This window comes from Podarcis cretensis (genome assembly GCF_951804945.1).
Source record: "Podarcis cretensis genome assembly, chromosome: 2".
NCBI classification, from domain to species: Eukaryota; Metazoa; Chordata; class Lepidosauria; order Squamata; family Lacertidae; genus Podarcis; species Podarcis cretensis.
This window is the reverse complement of record NC_137171.1, coordinates 119,465,266-119,481,149: the sequence shown is the minus strand read 5'-3', so window position 1 is coordinate 119,481,149 and position 15,884 is coordinate 119,465,266. Positions and strand designations below refer to the sequence as shown.

Sequence of the window (15,884 nt, the reverse complement as noted above, 5' to 3'; positions counted from 1 at the left end):
TATCTGTGCTGGAGAAAAAAAGCGCTTTAATTGAATGAATATGTGACTTCCATATAGCCGTGAAGAGCCCTGCCAGGAAATAAAAATCACACTGGTTCCCCTACTTATGGAGCCTCTTCTCTTTATTGCATCCCCCCAAACATACATCCAGAGTCTTATATGGGGCAGGGACCCATTTGTCCTTTGCTCATGTGACTCAAATACACCCAAGTTACGTTCCATTATAAACAGACACCAACGATGCGGTCAAAACATTAAATCCATTTCATTTTAATGGGGTAAAGGTAAAGGGACCCCTGACCGTTAGGTCCAGTCGTGGCCGACTCTGGGGTTGCGGCGCTCGTCTCACTTTATTGGCCGAGGGAGCCGGTGTACAGCTTCCGGGTCATGTGGCCAGCATGACTAAGCCGCTTCTGGCGAACCAGAGCAGCAAATGGAAACGCCGTTTACCTTCCCGCTGGAGCAGTACCTACTGTATTTTTCGCTCTATAAGACGCACCAGACCACAAGACGCACCTAGTTTTTGGAGGAGGAAAACAAGAAAAAAAAAAATCTGAATCTCAGTGAAAGCAGCAATCCCTCTTGCTGTTCTGGCTTCTGGGATAGCTGCGCAGCCTGCATTCACTCCATAAGACGCACACACATTTCCCCTTACTTTTTAGGAGGGAAAAAGTGAGTCTTATAGAGCAAAAAATACGGTATTTATCTACTTGCACTTTGACGTGCTTTCGAACTGCTAGGTTGGCAGGAGCAGGGACCGAGCAACAGGAGCTCAACCCGTTGCGGGGATTCGAACTGCCGACCTTCTGATCGGCAAGTCCTAGGCTCTGTGGTTTAACCCACAGCGCCACCCGCATCCCTTTTATTATTATATAACCCAACACAAATTCAGAGTTGAATCCCTAAGGCGGTTGGATGGCACCTTGTACGCCTCCTTCTGGCAACTGCAGCCAAGCTGGTGCCAAAGTTACTGCTCTTGTTTCCTTTGGACCACATCAGTAAGGCCGAGGGGGGGGGGGATTGTGTCGTCTGGCCAGCCCAGGACCTCACATTGCCACTGCTATTGCAGCGGTTTGACTTCACCCCCAAATGCACACTGCATTGCCTCTTGAGACAGACAGATGCCAACAACATCTGTTCAACAACAACAGTTCAAGAAGGACACTGACAAACTGGAACGTGTCCAGAGGAGGGCAACCAAAATGGTCAAAGGCCTGGAAACGATGCCTTATGAGGAACGGCTAAGGGAGCTGGGCATGTTTAGCCTGGAGAAGAGGCGGTTAAGGGGTGATATGATAGCCATGTTCAAATATATAAAAGGATGTCACATAGAGGAGGGAGAAAGGTTGTTTTCTGCTGCTCCAGAGAAGCGGACATGGAGCAATGGCTCCAAACTACAAGAAAAAAGATTCCACCTAAACATTAGGAAGAACTTCCTGACAGTAAGAGCTGTTCGACAGCTGCTGCCAAGGAGTGTGGTGGAGTCTCCTTCTTTGGAGGTCTTTAAGCAGAGGCTTGACAACCCTGATGGTCTTTCCTGCTTGGCAGGGGGTTGGACTCGATGGCCCTTGTGGTCTCTTCCAACTCTATGATTCTATGATTCTAACAACCGGGTAGGCATGCATTGCTACTTGTCAGCTTGTGAGACCGGTGCACCCATTGGCTGCCCTGCTCTGACATCATGGAATGTTCACGCACACTCTTAATGGCTCAGGTGACAGAGCAGCCATCACCCACCCCTCAGTGGGTATGGCAGAATGAATATGGCATATGGGGGCACAGTGATACAGTACACATGCCCTAGGAACAAGAAGGCAGTGGTGCAGGAGTAGAGCATGACAGCTGCATGTACTTGAGGCTGAGACGTTCTGTGGGGAAGAAGGATGGAGGTGAGATCAAGGTCCAGCCCCGAGGGCCTTCTGGCAGTTCCCTCGCTGCAAGAAGCCAAGTTACAGGGAACCAGGCAGAGGGCCTTCTCGGTGGTGGCACCTGCCCTGTGGAACGCCCTCCCACCAGATGTCAAAGAGAACAACAACTACAGTACCAGACTTTTTAGAAGACATCTGAAGGCAGCCCTGTTTAGGGAAGCTTTTAATGCTTGATGTATTACGGTATTTTAATATTTTATTGGAAGCTGCCCAGAGTGGCTGGGGAAGCCCAGCCAGATGGGTGGGATATAAATAATAAATAAATAATATTTTAATAATAATAATAATAATAATAATAATAATATAATTAAATAATAAATGAATAATGATGATGAGGATGATGATAATGTTAACCAAACAACAACCATCGCAATAATCGAACGCGAGGCAGCTGCTAAATGCACAGGAGCAGGGAAAAACATTTGGCAACCTTCCCATCTGCCACGGAGCAGGGGAAGAAGGAAAGGAAACTGGGCCACCCTGTTGTCCCCTGGCTCCAGCTCATCTGCTAAATGCACAGGAGCAGGAAGCGGCGAGCAAGCTGGCAGCACTCCTGCCGAAAGCACAGGAGCCCTGTCAGAAGGGGGAAGCAGGAAAGGTGGCGATCTCTGAGCAGCTCAGCACGGATCTGCGTTTCCAGCAGGAATGGAAGGGTTAAACATCCGAGCTGAGATTCCTAGAGAGGCCCAGAAATTGGGGAAGGAGTGGGGGCTCTCATACAGAGCAGGCTGTTACTTCCTGCCCAGCCTTCTTTTTGTGTGTGTGCATTGGGGAGGGGGGCGTATTGGCGTGTGTGCATGTATTTTGGATTTCCTTTTTTTTTTCCTTTTTCCAAATAGCGACTCAGGAACAGCAGAGGCGGTGAGAGAGGCAGGTAGCTATGCACATATCTATAGACCTATATTTTGCATTTTGCATTTCGCAGGAGCTGATGAGCGATTTGCAAGGCTGGAGGTGTTGGGTTGGGTCCCCCGGATAATTTATTATTAGTATTGTTATTTATGAGGAAGATCTGCAGCCTCCCTAGCTTCTAGAACAACCTTGCAGACCTTTTGATTTTTTTGAACGAACAGCCTGGATTGAATTCCCCTAGTTGCCCTCCCATCAGTTCTGACGTTTTGCATTCCATCTTTCGAAAATCCGCTCTCTCCTTGTCCCGAAACGCTGTGCTGGGTTTCGGATCAATTTGATTATTTCTCGTCGATTGTTTTGCGCGTGTGTTTTAAAATGTTCTGATGGGCGTTTTAGAACCCTGTATTTAAAGAAATGAATGAAAGTTTGAAAAACCAGTTATACATTCTTTGCAAGATGCAACCTGGGGCCTTTTAGGAGATGCAGGTTTATGACGTTCACACATTACATTAAAGCAGTGTACAATCTGTGCACTTGTGTACACCAATGGAAGATATTGTCCACATATCCACATGTATGTGCAACTAGTGCAGTTAAAGTGTTAGCCACCCTGAGCCCAGCCTTGGCTGGGGAGGGTGGGATATAAATAAAATAAAATATTATTATTATTATTATTATTATTATTATTATTAAAGTATACAAATCGACATGTATGATCTCTTACATGCAAACACTTACACGTGTAGAGGCAACATGTACCTGCCTTTAGTGTAATGTGTGAGCGAGTCTAAAATGAAGAAGGTGGAGGAAGGGTGGAAGTATGAGGATAACTCAGTGAGGAAAGCTCAGTCGTACTATTTGGGGGGACAGGGGGCAGGCAGGTATGGGGGGCTACCTGGTCCTGAATGGGGTAACTGTGCCCCTGAAGGACCAGGTGTGCAGCCTGGGAGTCATTTTGGACTCACAGCTGTCCATGGAGGTGCAGGTCAGTTCTGTGTCCAGGGCAGCTGTCTACCAGCTCCACCTGGTATGCAGGCTGAGACCCTACCTGCCTGCGGACTTTCTCGCCAGAGTGGTGCATGCTCTAGTTATCTCCCCCTTGGACTACTGCAATGCGCTCTACGTGGGGCTACCTTTGAAGGTAATCCGGAAACTACAACTAATCCAGATTGCGGCAGCTAGACTGGTGACTGGGAGCGGCCACCAAGACTATAAAACACTGGCTCCCAGTCTGTTTCCGTGCACAATTCAAAGTGTTGGTGCTGACCTTTAATGCCCTAAACCATCAGTGTGTTTTTACATGAGTAGAATGTGTCCTTTTATTTAAAATGCATCTCTGGGTTATTTGTGGGGCATAGGAATTTGTTCATAATTTTTTTTACATAATATAGTCCGGCCCCCCCACAAAGTCTGAGGGACAGTGGACCGACCCCCTGCTGAAAAAGTTTGCTGACTCCTGCCCTAAACAGCCTCGGCCCAGTATACCTGAAGGAGCGTCTCCACCCCCATCGTTCACCCAGACACTGAGGTCCAGCTCTGAGGGCCTTCTGGCTGTTCCCTCCCTGCAAGAAGTGAAGTTACAGTTAACCAAGCAGAGGGCCTTCTTGGTAGTGGCGCCCGCCTTGTGGAACGCCCTCCCACCAGATGTCAAGGAAATAAACAACTACCTGACTTTTAGAAGACATCTGAAGGCAGTCTTGTTTAGGGAAGTTCTTAATGTTTGATGTTTTGTCGTGTTTTTAATATTCTGTTGGGAGCCGCCCAGAGTGGCTGGGGAAACCCAGCCAGATGGGTGGGGTATAAATAAATTGTTGTTGTGGTTGTTGCAGGAAACTTAATCTCCGGGTCATGGGTTCGAGTCCCACGTTGGGCAAAGGATTCCTGCATTGCAGGGGGTTGGAGTAGATGACCCTCGGGGGTACCTTCCAACTCTGCAATTCTAAGGGGTTACCCCCCCCCACTGGCAATTATCAGTCTCATGGTTTCTAGGCACAAGCGGAGGTGTGGATGAGTCCTTGGAGGAAACAAGGAAGACCTGAATGCAACGGCACAGCTCTTCCTGCCCGAAATTCCCAGGAGCCATTATTCAGAAGCAATTACTACCTCTTGGAGTGGAAGGTCAGCGTTGCCATTCTGACTAGTAGGCATACTTCCTTTGTAAAGATGTCATAAAGGTAAAAAAGGTAAAGGGACCCCTGACCATTAGGTCCAGTCGTGGACGACTCTGGGGTTGTGGCGCTCATCTTGCTTTACTGGCTGAGGGAGCCGGCATACAGCTTCCGGGTCATGTGGCCAGCATGACTAAGCCGCTTCTGGCGAACCAGAGCAGTGCAGGAAACACCATTTACCTTCCTGCTAGAGTGGTACCTATTTATCTACTTGCACTTTGACGTGCTTTCGAACTGCTAGGTTGGCAGGAGCAGGGACGGAGCAACGGGAGCTCACCCCGTCATGGGGATTCGAACCGCCGACCTTCTGATTGGCAAGCCCTAGGCTCTGTGGTTTAACCCAGAGCGCCACCCGCGTCCCTTGAAGATGTCATAGAATCATATAATAGTAGAGTTGGAAGGGAGCCTATGGATCATCAAATCCAATCCCATGCAATACAGGAATGGTAACAACAACAACAACAACAACTCCAGTAACCTGGAGTACTGTGTCCAGTTCTGAGCATCACAGTTCAAGAAGGACACTGACAAACTGGAACGTGTCCAGAGGAGGGCAACCAAAATGGTCAAAGGCCTGGAAACGATGCCTTATGAGGAACGGCTAAGGGAGCTGGGCATGTTTAGCCTGGAGAAGAGGAGGTTAAGGGGTGATATGATAGCCATGTTGAAATATATAAAAGGATGTCACATAGAGGAGGGAGAAAGGTTGTTTTCTGCTGCTCCAGAGAAGCGGACACGGAGCAATGGTTCCAAACTACAAGACAAAAGATTCCACCTAAACATTAGGAAGAACTTCCTGGCAGTAAGAGCTGTTTGACAGTGGAATTTGCTGCCAAGGAGTGTGGTGGAGTCTCCTTCTTTGGAGGTCTTTAAACAGAGGCTTGACAACCATATGTCAGGAGTGCTCTGATGGTGTTTCCTGCTTGGCAGGGGGTTGGACTCGATGGCCCTTGTGGTCTCTTCCAACTCTATGATTCTATGATTCTATGAACAACAATTTATTATTTATACCCTGCCACTCTGGGTGGCTCCCAACAGAAAATTAGAAACACAATAAAACATCAAACATTAAACATCTCCAAGTCTTTCCTTTTCGTCCTGAATTTCTCACCATTCAGCTTCATCGGTTGATCCCGTTGGTTTCTGGTGTTCTCCAAGAGAAGGGAGAAACCTCCACACAGTGCATCATAATTTTATACATCTCAGGCCGGACATGCATAGGATTGTGCTGTAGGATTGTCACTAACGCATTCTCAGAAATCTGAACGTTTTGGAAAACAAAGCTTGGATTCAAAGCTTTCTACTTTCTCAAATTTTGGAATGTTTTCTTCTCGATTTGTTGGCAGGACGAAAGGGCCGTTGAGCATCATGGAGCCGCCCTCTCAGAGCTTTCTGCTCCAGTCCGCAGGGATACAGTGCCGGGTGAAGCAGGAGCCCGATGAAGGTTGGGGTTCGCCTGAATTCTTGACGGTCGTGCAGATCTCTGATGGGAGGCTCGGAAACCCGGACGCGCCGTGGGATGAGGCGGACGCTCCCATTGAGGGGGCTGGGAAAAAGCAACAGTCGGTGTGCGTTCCAGGCCTCAAAGGGGATTTGGAGCAGATGTATACTACCGGTAAGTGCCCAGTTCAAGTTCTTACAGAATAATAACTGTAACTGAATAATAATAATAATAATAATAATAATAATAATAATAATAATTTATTTATACCCCACCCATCTGGCTGAGTTTCCCCAGCCACTCTGGGCGGCTTCCAACAGAACACTAAAATACAATAATGTATTAAACATTAAAAGCTTCCCTAAACAGGGCTACCTTCAGATGTCTTCTGAGAAGGCCCTCTGTCTGGTTCCCTGTAACTTGGCTTTTCTCAGTGAGGGAACCACCAGAAGGCCCTCAGCGCTGGACCTCAGCATACGGGCAGACCGATGGGGGTGGAGACGTTCCTTCAGGTATACTGGTGTGAGGCTGTTTAGGCCTTTAAAGGTCAGCACCAACACTTTGAATTGTGCTCGGAAACATACTGGGATCCAGTGTAGGTCTTTCAAGACCGGTGTTATATGGTCTCGGCGGCCATAGGATTGTAGAGTTGGAAGGGACCCCAGGGGTCATCTAGTCCAGCTCCCCGCCTCCCCCCTGCACTGCTGTTTTATCTACAAAACAGATCACTCTGATCTGTGGGGCAGCTTCCCCTTCCGACACCCAAAGGTCTCAGAAAGCTTTTCCACCGTGACGCGGGGCTTTTAGCGTTGATGCCCCTGTTCTGTGGAGCAGCATTATTGTCAAGATACAATGGGTACCCACTCTCTGCCCTTTCCGGAAACTTCCATTTTGACAGGTTTCCGGTTAAACGAGTGTCTGCCGTACGTGTCTACTTATTGGGGTTAGAATAACAGCTAACAAATACAGTCGTACCTTGGAAGGCGAACAGAAGCTCCTGCAGCCAATCGGAAGCCCCGTCGGATGTTCGGCTTCCAAAAATAGTTTGCAAACTGGAACAGTCACTTCCAGGGTTGCGGCGTTCGGGAGCCAAAACGTTTGAGAACTAAGCTGTCAGATGCTGGTGGTGGTTGCTTGTGAGTAACCAGGCAGGAATTCGACCTGTCTTTTACAGGTTTTATTGTGCAAACTATTTACAGTGCAGATCCACAAAGTTCATGTCCGTCTTAGTCACTTGCCGAATCCGGGAGTGTCCCCTTCCGGTTTCTCCCCCAACATAAGAACTTAGGCACCCCAAACCTCCTCCTCCCCTCCTTGTGTTTCACCCCTCTGTGCAAGCTGGGCTACGGAAGGGGCATGCATCCCTCCTGGTCACCTGGGGCTCTCCGCAGCATCCTTGAGCCCTTTCCTCGCTCGGCTGGCCCCTTACCTCTCCACTGGAGGTGTGGCTTTCCCCACTGCTGGAAGAGGAACTGCTTCTCAGGAGTTTTGGAGGCTCTCTGTATCCCAACGGCCCCCCTGCCTCCCTCCCCTGTTCCGACGGCAGTCCCCTGACATAAGCTGTTCGAAAACCAAGGTACGACTTCTAAATATTTCTTCCACGTTGGATTAGATGTTGACAGAGCATCTCTGCAAGCCTATGAGGGTCGTGATGGAGAACGGGTGCCAGTGAAGGAAGAGGCCTTTTGCGAGTCGGATGCCCTGGAGGCAGAGGCCTACCGCCAGTGTTTCCGGGCCTTCCTCTACCGGGAGGCTGAGGGGCCGAGGGAGGCGTGCCGGCAACTCTGGGAACTTTGCCGGCACTGGCTGAAGCCGGAGAGGAACACCAAGGGGCAGATCCTGGAGCTCCTGATCCTGGAGCAGTTCCTGGCCATCCTGCCTCTGGAGATCCAGAGCTGGGTCAGGGAAGGCACACCAGAGACCTGCTCCCAGGCGGTGGCCCTGGCCGAGGATTTCCTCCTGAGGCGGGAAGAGGCAGAGGAGAGACAAGGAAAAGAGGTGAGGACAAGATCAGGAGGGAGGGAGACACCAGTGATACCTTAGCCTGGTGGTAGGGCATCTACCGTATTTTTCGCTCTATAAGACGCACATTTTCCCTCCTAAAAAGTAAGGGAAAATGTGTGTGCGTCTTATGGAGCGAATGCAGGCTGCGTGGCTAAGCCAGAACAGGGAGAGGGAGCGCTGCGCAGTGCTCCGTCTCCCTGTTCTGGCTTTGGGCTTACTTGCGCTCCCTCTAGCTATCCTGGCTTTTGGATAGCCCCCGTGAAGCCTCCATAGGGCAGCGGAGGCTTCGTGCGGCTCTTGCGGGAAGTGGGGGGAAAAGACAGAGCGCGTGACTCTGTCCCTTCCCCCACCTCCCAGAAAAGCCCCCAAGAACCGCGCTCCCTTTAAAGAGCGCACGGTTCTTGCGGGAGATGGGGGAAGAGGGCAGCTTACCCGTGCGTAACCTCTTCTGGGCAGGGGGAGCCTTCATCCCGCTGCCCGGGAGAGGGTTCAGCAGCTATCCCAGAAGCCAGATCCCTCTTGCTGTTCTGCCTTCGGATTCAGAATTTTTTTCCCCTTGTTTCCTCCTCCCCCCCAAAACTAGGTGTGTCTTATTGTCTGGTGCGTCCTATAGAGCGAAAAATACGGTAATTTGTGTGCAGAAGGTCCCAGGTTCAATCCTAAGCCTTCAGGTAATGTCCCCTGCCTGAAACGGTGGAGAACTGCTGCCAGTCAGTGTAGACAACACTGTGTTAGGTGGTCTCCCTTGGTATGACACAGCTTCGCCCGTTCCTAGTCCTTTGCAGGGGAGCCCACAGCTCAGCAGTAGAGCACCTGTTTTGCATGGACACAGTTTCCATTCAGTCCCAACATTTTCAGGTAAGGCTGGGAGGGAGGCCATGTGAAACCCTGGAGAGCTGCTGCCAGTCAGTGCAGGCAGTACTGAACTAGATGGACCAATGCCCTGCTTTGGATTCTGACTTAAATCTGGCTACTTTCAGGTGCTGCTTCACCAGGTGTCTGCCAGTCTCCCAGAATCAGATGGAGCTCCGTTGGGTATTGAAGCAAAACAGCTTTTCAGGGAACCTAAGCAGGAGGAGGTAGAGGACGACGACGAAGGCACCGAAACTGGGGGTGAGGATTCCTTTGTGTTGTCCCTCTTCTGGCATAGCCTGAGCGGTGGGGCGGCTCTGGATATGCCCTCGTGCCACTCTTTTCAAATACTGTTGAGCATGGCTTAGGGCCCTCGTATCTACGGGACCGCCTCTCCTGGTCTGCCCCGCAGAGGACCTTAAGGTCCATGAATAACCATAGTTTAGAAGTCCTGGCTCCGACCTGGTGGAATGCTCCGTCCCATGAGACTAGGGCCCTTCAGGATTTAACCTCTTTTCATCGGGCCTGTAAGACAGAGCTATTCTGCCTGGCCTTTAATTTGAATTCAGCCTGATCTTTTATTTCCCTTCTCTTCCCTCCCCCTCCCCTTTTATGAAGATTACCCACTCTGAGACCCCACAGCTAATTCTCCCCTGACCTCCTCGCTGGCCCAAGTAGGACCAATTCAGCCAGCTAGCCCTGGTGACTATCTAATGCTTATTGGATGGATTTCCCCCAAACTGATTTCTGAACTTTGAATTTTATTGTTATTCATGTTTTTATACTGTATTTTATGCTGCTTTTATAATTAAGTGTTTTAAATTTGTTGTTAGCCGCCCTGAACCCGGTTTTTGAACCGGGAAGTGCGGGGTATTAAAAAAAAATAAAATTATTATAGTAGAAGTGGGCTGTGCATAGCATGGATTGGCTGGCACCTGTGATGTCTCAAACCCATTTCCCTTCTCCATTCCTAGAGCAGTTTCGCAATCTGGGCCTGGTTTTGCCAAGTGGAAACTCCAACTAACGCAGAATGTGGTGGCTAGGCTGCTGCTGAGTGGGGAGGGAAAAGTAGATGGCCAAGATATCTGTGGCACCACTGTTAAAACATCTGCACCCGTTGCCTACCTGCTAGTGAGCCAGGTTGAAGATCCTTGTATTCATTTACAAATTCCCGAAAAACTTGTGCCCAGGATACCTTAGCGACCACCTGAATCTTTAAGACCAAGCTTGACTGTGAAATTTGCGGGGGGGGGGGGGGCGGCGGCATCAATAAGAAGCCAAACCTTTGGTGGTACAGTGGTGCCCCGCAAGACGAATGCCTTGCAAGACGAAAAACTCGCTAGACGAAACGTCTTGCGAGTTCTTGCGAGTTTTTTTTCTTTTTCTTAAAGCCGCTAAGCCGCTAATAGCCGTGCTTTGCAAGACGAAAAAACCGCTAGACAAAGAGACTCGTGGAACGGATTAATTTCGTCTTGCGAGGCACCACTGTATTTGCTCAGTTTTTCTGAATCCAACAGAAATCCTGCAGGCATCTTCATTAACTACTAAATGTTTCTTGAGAGGTTTTTTTCCCTAAATACAGTCATACCTCGAGTTGAATACGCTTCGAGTTGAGCACGTTCGAGTTGCGCTCCGCAGCAACCCAGAAGTAACGGGAGTGCGCTACTTCCGGGTTTCGCCACTTGCGCATGCGCAGACGCTCAAAATGACATCACGCGCATGCGCAGAAGCGGCGAAAAGCGACGCACGCGTGCGCAGACGTGCCATCACTAGTTACGTTTACCACTAGATGCGAACGGGGCTCCGGAACAGATCCCGTTCATATCTAGAGGTACCACTGTATTGCTAGACTAATGCAGACGGTTAAGAAAAAGAATCATTTCCATAACAGTGGCTTTACATTTCATCCTTGGCTTTTATTGTGTTTATATTTGCCACAATCTCCTTTGTTGTTTCTAATGGCATGTCTCTCCAAAAAGCCCTGTTATTGCGTGGCCTCTTTTGGGTGGGCCCAAAGAGAAGGGCCTCTGATGAAGACTGCCTGGTCTGGGCTGGTTCATATAGGGAGAGGCCGTCTTGAGGAACTGCAGCGCTGAGCCGTATAGGGCCAAAAGAGGTGCAGAATTTGTGAACCTAAAAACGTGTGGTTTTCCCTCGTTTTAAGAAAATAAATTACAACGGCAAGTGGCTAGTCCATAAGGAAGTATGGGTTTCATTTGCGCTCGATGCAGGATTTTGTCGTTTGTTTTGTACTTACAAAGAATTTTGGGTCATGCCCTAACATTAGGTTTGAGCATACAGTGGTACCTCAGGTTACAGACTCCGCTAACCCAGAAATATTACTTCAGGTTAAGAACTTTGCTTCAGGATGAGAACAGAAATTGTGCTCTGGCGGTGCGGCAGCAGCAGGAGGCCCCATTAGCTAAAGTGGTGCTTCAGGTTAAGTACAGTTTCAGGTTAAGAACAGACTTCCGGAACGAATTAAGTACTTAACCTGAGGTACCAATGTATTACACCGATCCTGGACCAACTGCACTGGCTAGCCATTAATTTCCGGGCGCAATTTAAAGTGCTGGTTCTGACCTATAAAGTCTTAAACGGCTCAGGACCGCAATACCTCAAGGACTGCCTCTCCCCATATGAACCTACCCAGACCCTGATATCATCTTCTGAGGCCCTTCTTTGTGTGCCTCCTCCATGAGAGGTCCGAAGGGTGGCAACATGAGAACGGGGCCTTCTCTGCAGTGGCTCCCCATCTGTGGAATGCTCTCCCCAAGGAAGTTCACCTGTTGCCTTCATTGTACACCTTTAGGCACCAGGCAAAAACGTTCCTTTTTAACCAGGCCTTTGGTTGATCTGTTTGACATCCCTTTTAAAATGTGGCTCTTTTCGGTGGGTGGGGTGCGTTATTGGGTTGGTGTTTTTATTCTCATCTTATATGTTGTGATCTTTTCTGTGAACTGCCCTGAAACCTCCAGGTACAGAGCTGTGTATAAACCCAATTAATAATAATAATAATAATGATAATAATGATAATAATAATAATAAAAACGGCCTCAGTCCAGTATACCTGAAGGAGCGTCTCCACCCCCATCGTTCTGCCCGGACACTGAGGTCCAGCTCCAAGGGCCTTCTGGTGGTTTCCTCACTGCGAGAAGCAAAGCTACAGGGAACCAGGCAGAAGGCCTTCTTGGTAGTGGCACCCGCCCTGTGGAACGCCCTCCCACCAGATGTCAAAGAGAAAAACAACTACCAGACTTTTAGAAAACAACTGAAGGCAGCGCTGTTTAGGGAAGGTTTTAATGTTTAATAGGTTATTGTATTTTAGTGTCCTGTTGGAAGCCGTCTCCATTTGCTTAACAGCAAAGCAACGTTCTCTTTTAGGGAAGTTTTTAAATGTTTGATGTTTTATTGTGTTTTTCCTATTCTGTTGGAAGTCGCCCAGAGTAGCTGTGGAGGTCTGGCCAGATGGGCAGGGTATAAGTATTATTATTATTATTATTATTATTATTATTATTATTATTATTATTAGTTTGCCTGTTTTATGTGTTTCAGCAGGTTTCAATTGGGCTCATGACGATGAGGAAGAGGAGAAGGAAGAGAAGCCGTGTCTGGGGACCCCTGAGCAAATGGAACCGCAGGGTTTGCCCAGAGAAAGACTCTCCTGGTGCGAGGAGAATGGAGGCATTTCTTCTCATCAGCCCGACTCAGAACGGAAGACCCAACCCGGGAAACGACCAGGCAGCTCCCTTCCTCCTTGGGGAGGTGACGAGGATCTTGGCGGAAGTGAAGAGGAGGAGGTCCTCCAGCCCGAAGAAGAACATTCATGCGTTCTGGGCGAGAAGTCCCTTGGTCACATTTGCCACCCGAGGATCCACGCGGGAGAGAAACTGCACAGTTGCTCGAAAACCTTTGCGCCGAGATCTGGGCTGGTTGCCCACGAGAGGACGGCGCTCGCAGGAGAGAAGTCCTATCCCTGCTTGCACTGCGGGGAAAGCTTTGACACGAGCTCCCATTTCTCCTGGCACTTGCGGAACCACGCCGGGGGGAAGCCGTACGAGTGCTTCAAATGCGGGAAGAGCTTCCGCAGCAGCCACTCCTTCGCCAGCCACCTGCGGAGCCACGTCGGGGGTGAGCCCCTCGAGTGCTTGCGCTGCGGGAAAAGCTTCGGCGCCCGCTCGGATCTGACCCAGCATATGGTCGAGAAGCCCTACCAGTGCTTGGATTGCGAGAGGAGCTTCGGCCAGAGCTCGCAGCTCGCCACCCGTCGGCGGGCCCACGCGGGAGAGAAACCTTTCACGTGCGGCGAGTGCGGGAAGATCTTCAGCCGCAGCTCGCACCTCCACGGACACCAGAGGATGCACTGCAGTGAGAAGGCCCACAAGTGCCTGGACTGCGGGAAAACCTTCAGCGGGAGGTCGCACCTCAACCGGCACCAGAGGATCCACACGGGGGAGAAGCTCTTCAAGTGCTTGGTGTGCGGCAAGAGCTTCTGCATGAACTCAGACCTGGTGGCACACGAGAGGATCCACACGGGGCACAAGCCATACAAGTGCACCGACTGCGGGAAGAGCTTCAGCCAGAAGCAGCACCTCACCAGCCACCAGAGGACCCACACAGGCGAGAAGCCCTACGTCTGCCTGCACTGCGGCAAAGGCTTCAGTGTCAGCTCCAACCTCAACACGCACGAGAGGACGCACACCGGCGTGCGGCCCTTCAAGTGCTCCGACTGCGGGAAGAGTTTCAGCCAGAAGTCGCACCTCATTGGCCACCAGAGGATCCACACAGGGGAGAAGCCCTACCTGTGCGTGGACTGCGGGAAGAGCTTCAGCTCCAGCTCGAACCTGATGGCGCACGCGAGAACCCACAGCGGGGAGAAAGCATAGGGTCCTCTGGGAGGGCCGCCGGAAATCCATCGGCTCCTCGGTTTTTAAACTACTCCGTTGACAAACGTTTCAGTTTTCGAACGCCGTAAACCCAGAAGTAAATTCTTGGGTTTTCAAACACACCTCGGAAGTTGAACATGCCATGCAGCTTCCGCTAAGTGCAAGATCCTGAAGTGTAAAGGATAAAGGGACCCCTGGCCGTTAGGTCCAGTTGTGGACGACTCTGCGGTTGCGGCACTCATCTCGCTTTACTGGCCGATGGAGCCGGCGTACAGCTTCCGGGTCATGTGACCAGCATGACTAAGCCGCTTCTGGCGAGCCAGAGCAGCGCACGGAAACGCCGTTTACCTTCCTGCTGGAGCAGTACCTATTTATCTACTTGCACTTTGACGTGCTTTTGAACTGCTAGGTTGGCAGGAGCAGGGACCGAGCAATGGGAGCTCACCCCGTTGCAGAGATTCGAACCACCGACCTTCTGATCGGCAAGTCCTAGGCTCTGTGGTTTAACCCACAGCGCCACCCGCATCCCTATCTGAGGTCCCATCCTGAGGCCTAGCTGTCGGCTATTGAGTTTTCAGTTTTTAAACATTTCAGAACTCGACTGTCTTCCAAAAGGTATTATGTTCGAAAACCAAGGTACCACAGTAAATCCGATGGACAAGGGGTCTCGGTCAAGTAAACGCCCCGCTTTCAGCAGCACTCATTCCAGCGGCTGCCGTTCAGAGACAGCCTCTAGACATGTCCTCCATGAATTTGTGTCACCCCATTTTAAAGCTGTCCAAATCTGGCCTCCAATGGGAGCAGATGTCATAGCTGAACTCTGTGCTGTGTGACCAAGTACCTCTTTTCGTCTCTCCTGAATCTCCCGACGTTCACCTTCATTAGGATAGAGGAAGCTGCCGCATCCCGAGTCAGACCATTGGTCTACTTAGCTCAAGACTGTCTACACTGACTGGCAGCCGCTCTCTGAGAAGTTTCAGTAGGGGGTTATCCTCCTGCCTCCCCGGAAGATGCTAGGGATTTTGAACCTGTGATTTTCTGCCTCTGGTTTATATTTACTCTCAAGAATTTGAATCCGCATTCTCCCAAATAGAATTCCCTTTTCCTTGTACCACCACCCCGATATTCCCAATGGGTGATATTGTAGGATTTGGGGATCTTAGGGGTGGGTTGGAGGGGGGGAAACTAAAGATATAAAGGACTGTGTATGGCATGTTGGTGCTCAGCTGTTGGTGACTTGTAAGGCAATAAAAACTAAGACAGAAGAGGGCGAAGGTTGATCTCTGAGGCCCCCAGACACAGGGTTAGATCTTACCAGCGAGGAAATTTCAGCTGAGCATTATGAGAAACCTCGATTCCGCACAGACTGCTCTTTTATCACAGGGGCATTCTGCAACCTGACACATTCAACGTGCGTTCTGCAGCATGCCAATAACAGTGCAATTGACATGGATTTATACTGGACTGTCCACACATCATCCTTTATCAGTTTGTTCCCGACCCTCCCACATTATTGCATCTACATTTTAAGAACATACAAAGTGGATCAGACCAGGGACCCATATAGTCCAGATTACCCAGTGGGAAGTCTAATTAATAATAATAATAATAATAATAATAATAATAATAATAATTTATTTATACCCTGCCCATCTGGCTGGGTTTCTCTAGCCACTCTGGGTGGCTCCCAGCAGAATATTATTAATAATAAAAAAGCGATAAAACATCAAACATTAAAGACCTCCGTAAACAG

At 49.7% G+C, this 15,884-nt stretch overlaps 1 protein-coding gene across 4 annotated transcripts; it reads left to right on the top strand.

The window, feature by feature from the left end:
* The first annotated feature begins 2,249 nt into the window (after nt 1-2,249).
* LOC307208011 (uncharacterized protein) lies at nt 2,250-15,405 on the top strand. 4 transcript variants are annotated; one of them, XM_079962306.1, is made up of 5 exons: nt 2,250-2,798; nt 6,295-6,563; nt 8,002-8,387; nt 9,374-9,506; nt 12,801-15,405. In XM_079962306.1, the coding sequence occupies exons 2-5, from the start codon at nt 6,317-6,319 to the stop codon at nt 14,129-14,131; spliced, it is 2,097 nt and encodes a 698-aa protein (XP_079818432.1). In that variant the 5' UTR covers nt 2,250-2,798; nt 6,295-6,316; the 3' UTR covers nt 14,132-15,405. The 4 variants fall into 4 exon arrangements, with proteins under 4 accessions (XP_079818432.1, XP_079818431.1, XP_079818434.1 ...); XM_079962305.1 differs by having other exon boundaries at nt 2,251-2,802; XM_079962308.1 differs by having other exon boundaries at nt 2,253-2,802; nt 12,804-15,405.
* The last annotated feature ends 479 nt before the right edge of the window (nt 15,406-15,884 follow it).

Bases quoted from the DNA above. Each gene is read 5' to 3' on its own strand.
- LOC307208011 (XM_079962306.1), top strand. From the start codon at position 6,317: ATGGAGCCGCCCTCTCAGAGCTTTCTGCTCCAGTCCGCAGGGATACAG. The intron at 6,564-8,001 runs GTAAGTGCCCAG...ACGTTGGATTAG, and splicing joins GGAGCAGATGTATACTACCG to ATGTTGACAGAGCATCTCTG. The intron at 9,507-12,800 runs GTGAGGATTCCT...TATGTGTTTCAG, and splicing joins CGAAGGCACCGAAACTGGGG to CAGGTTTCAATTGGGCTCAT.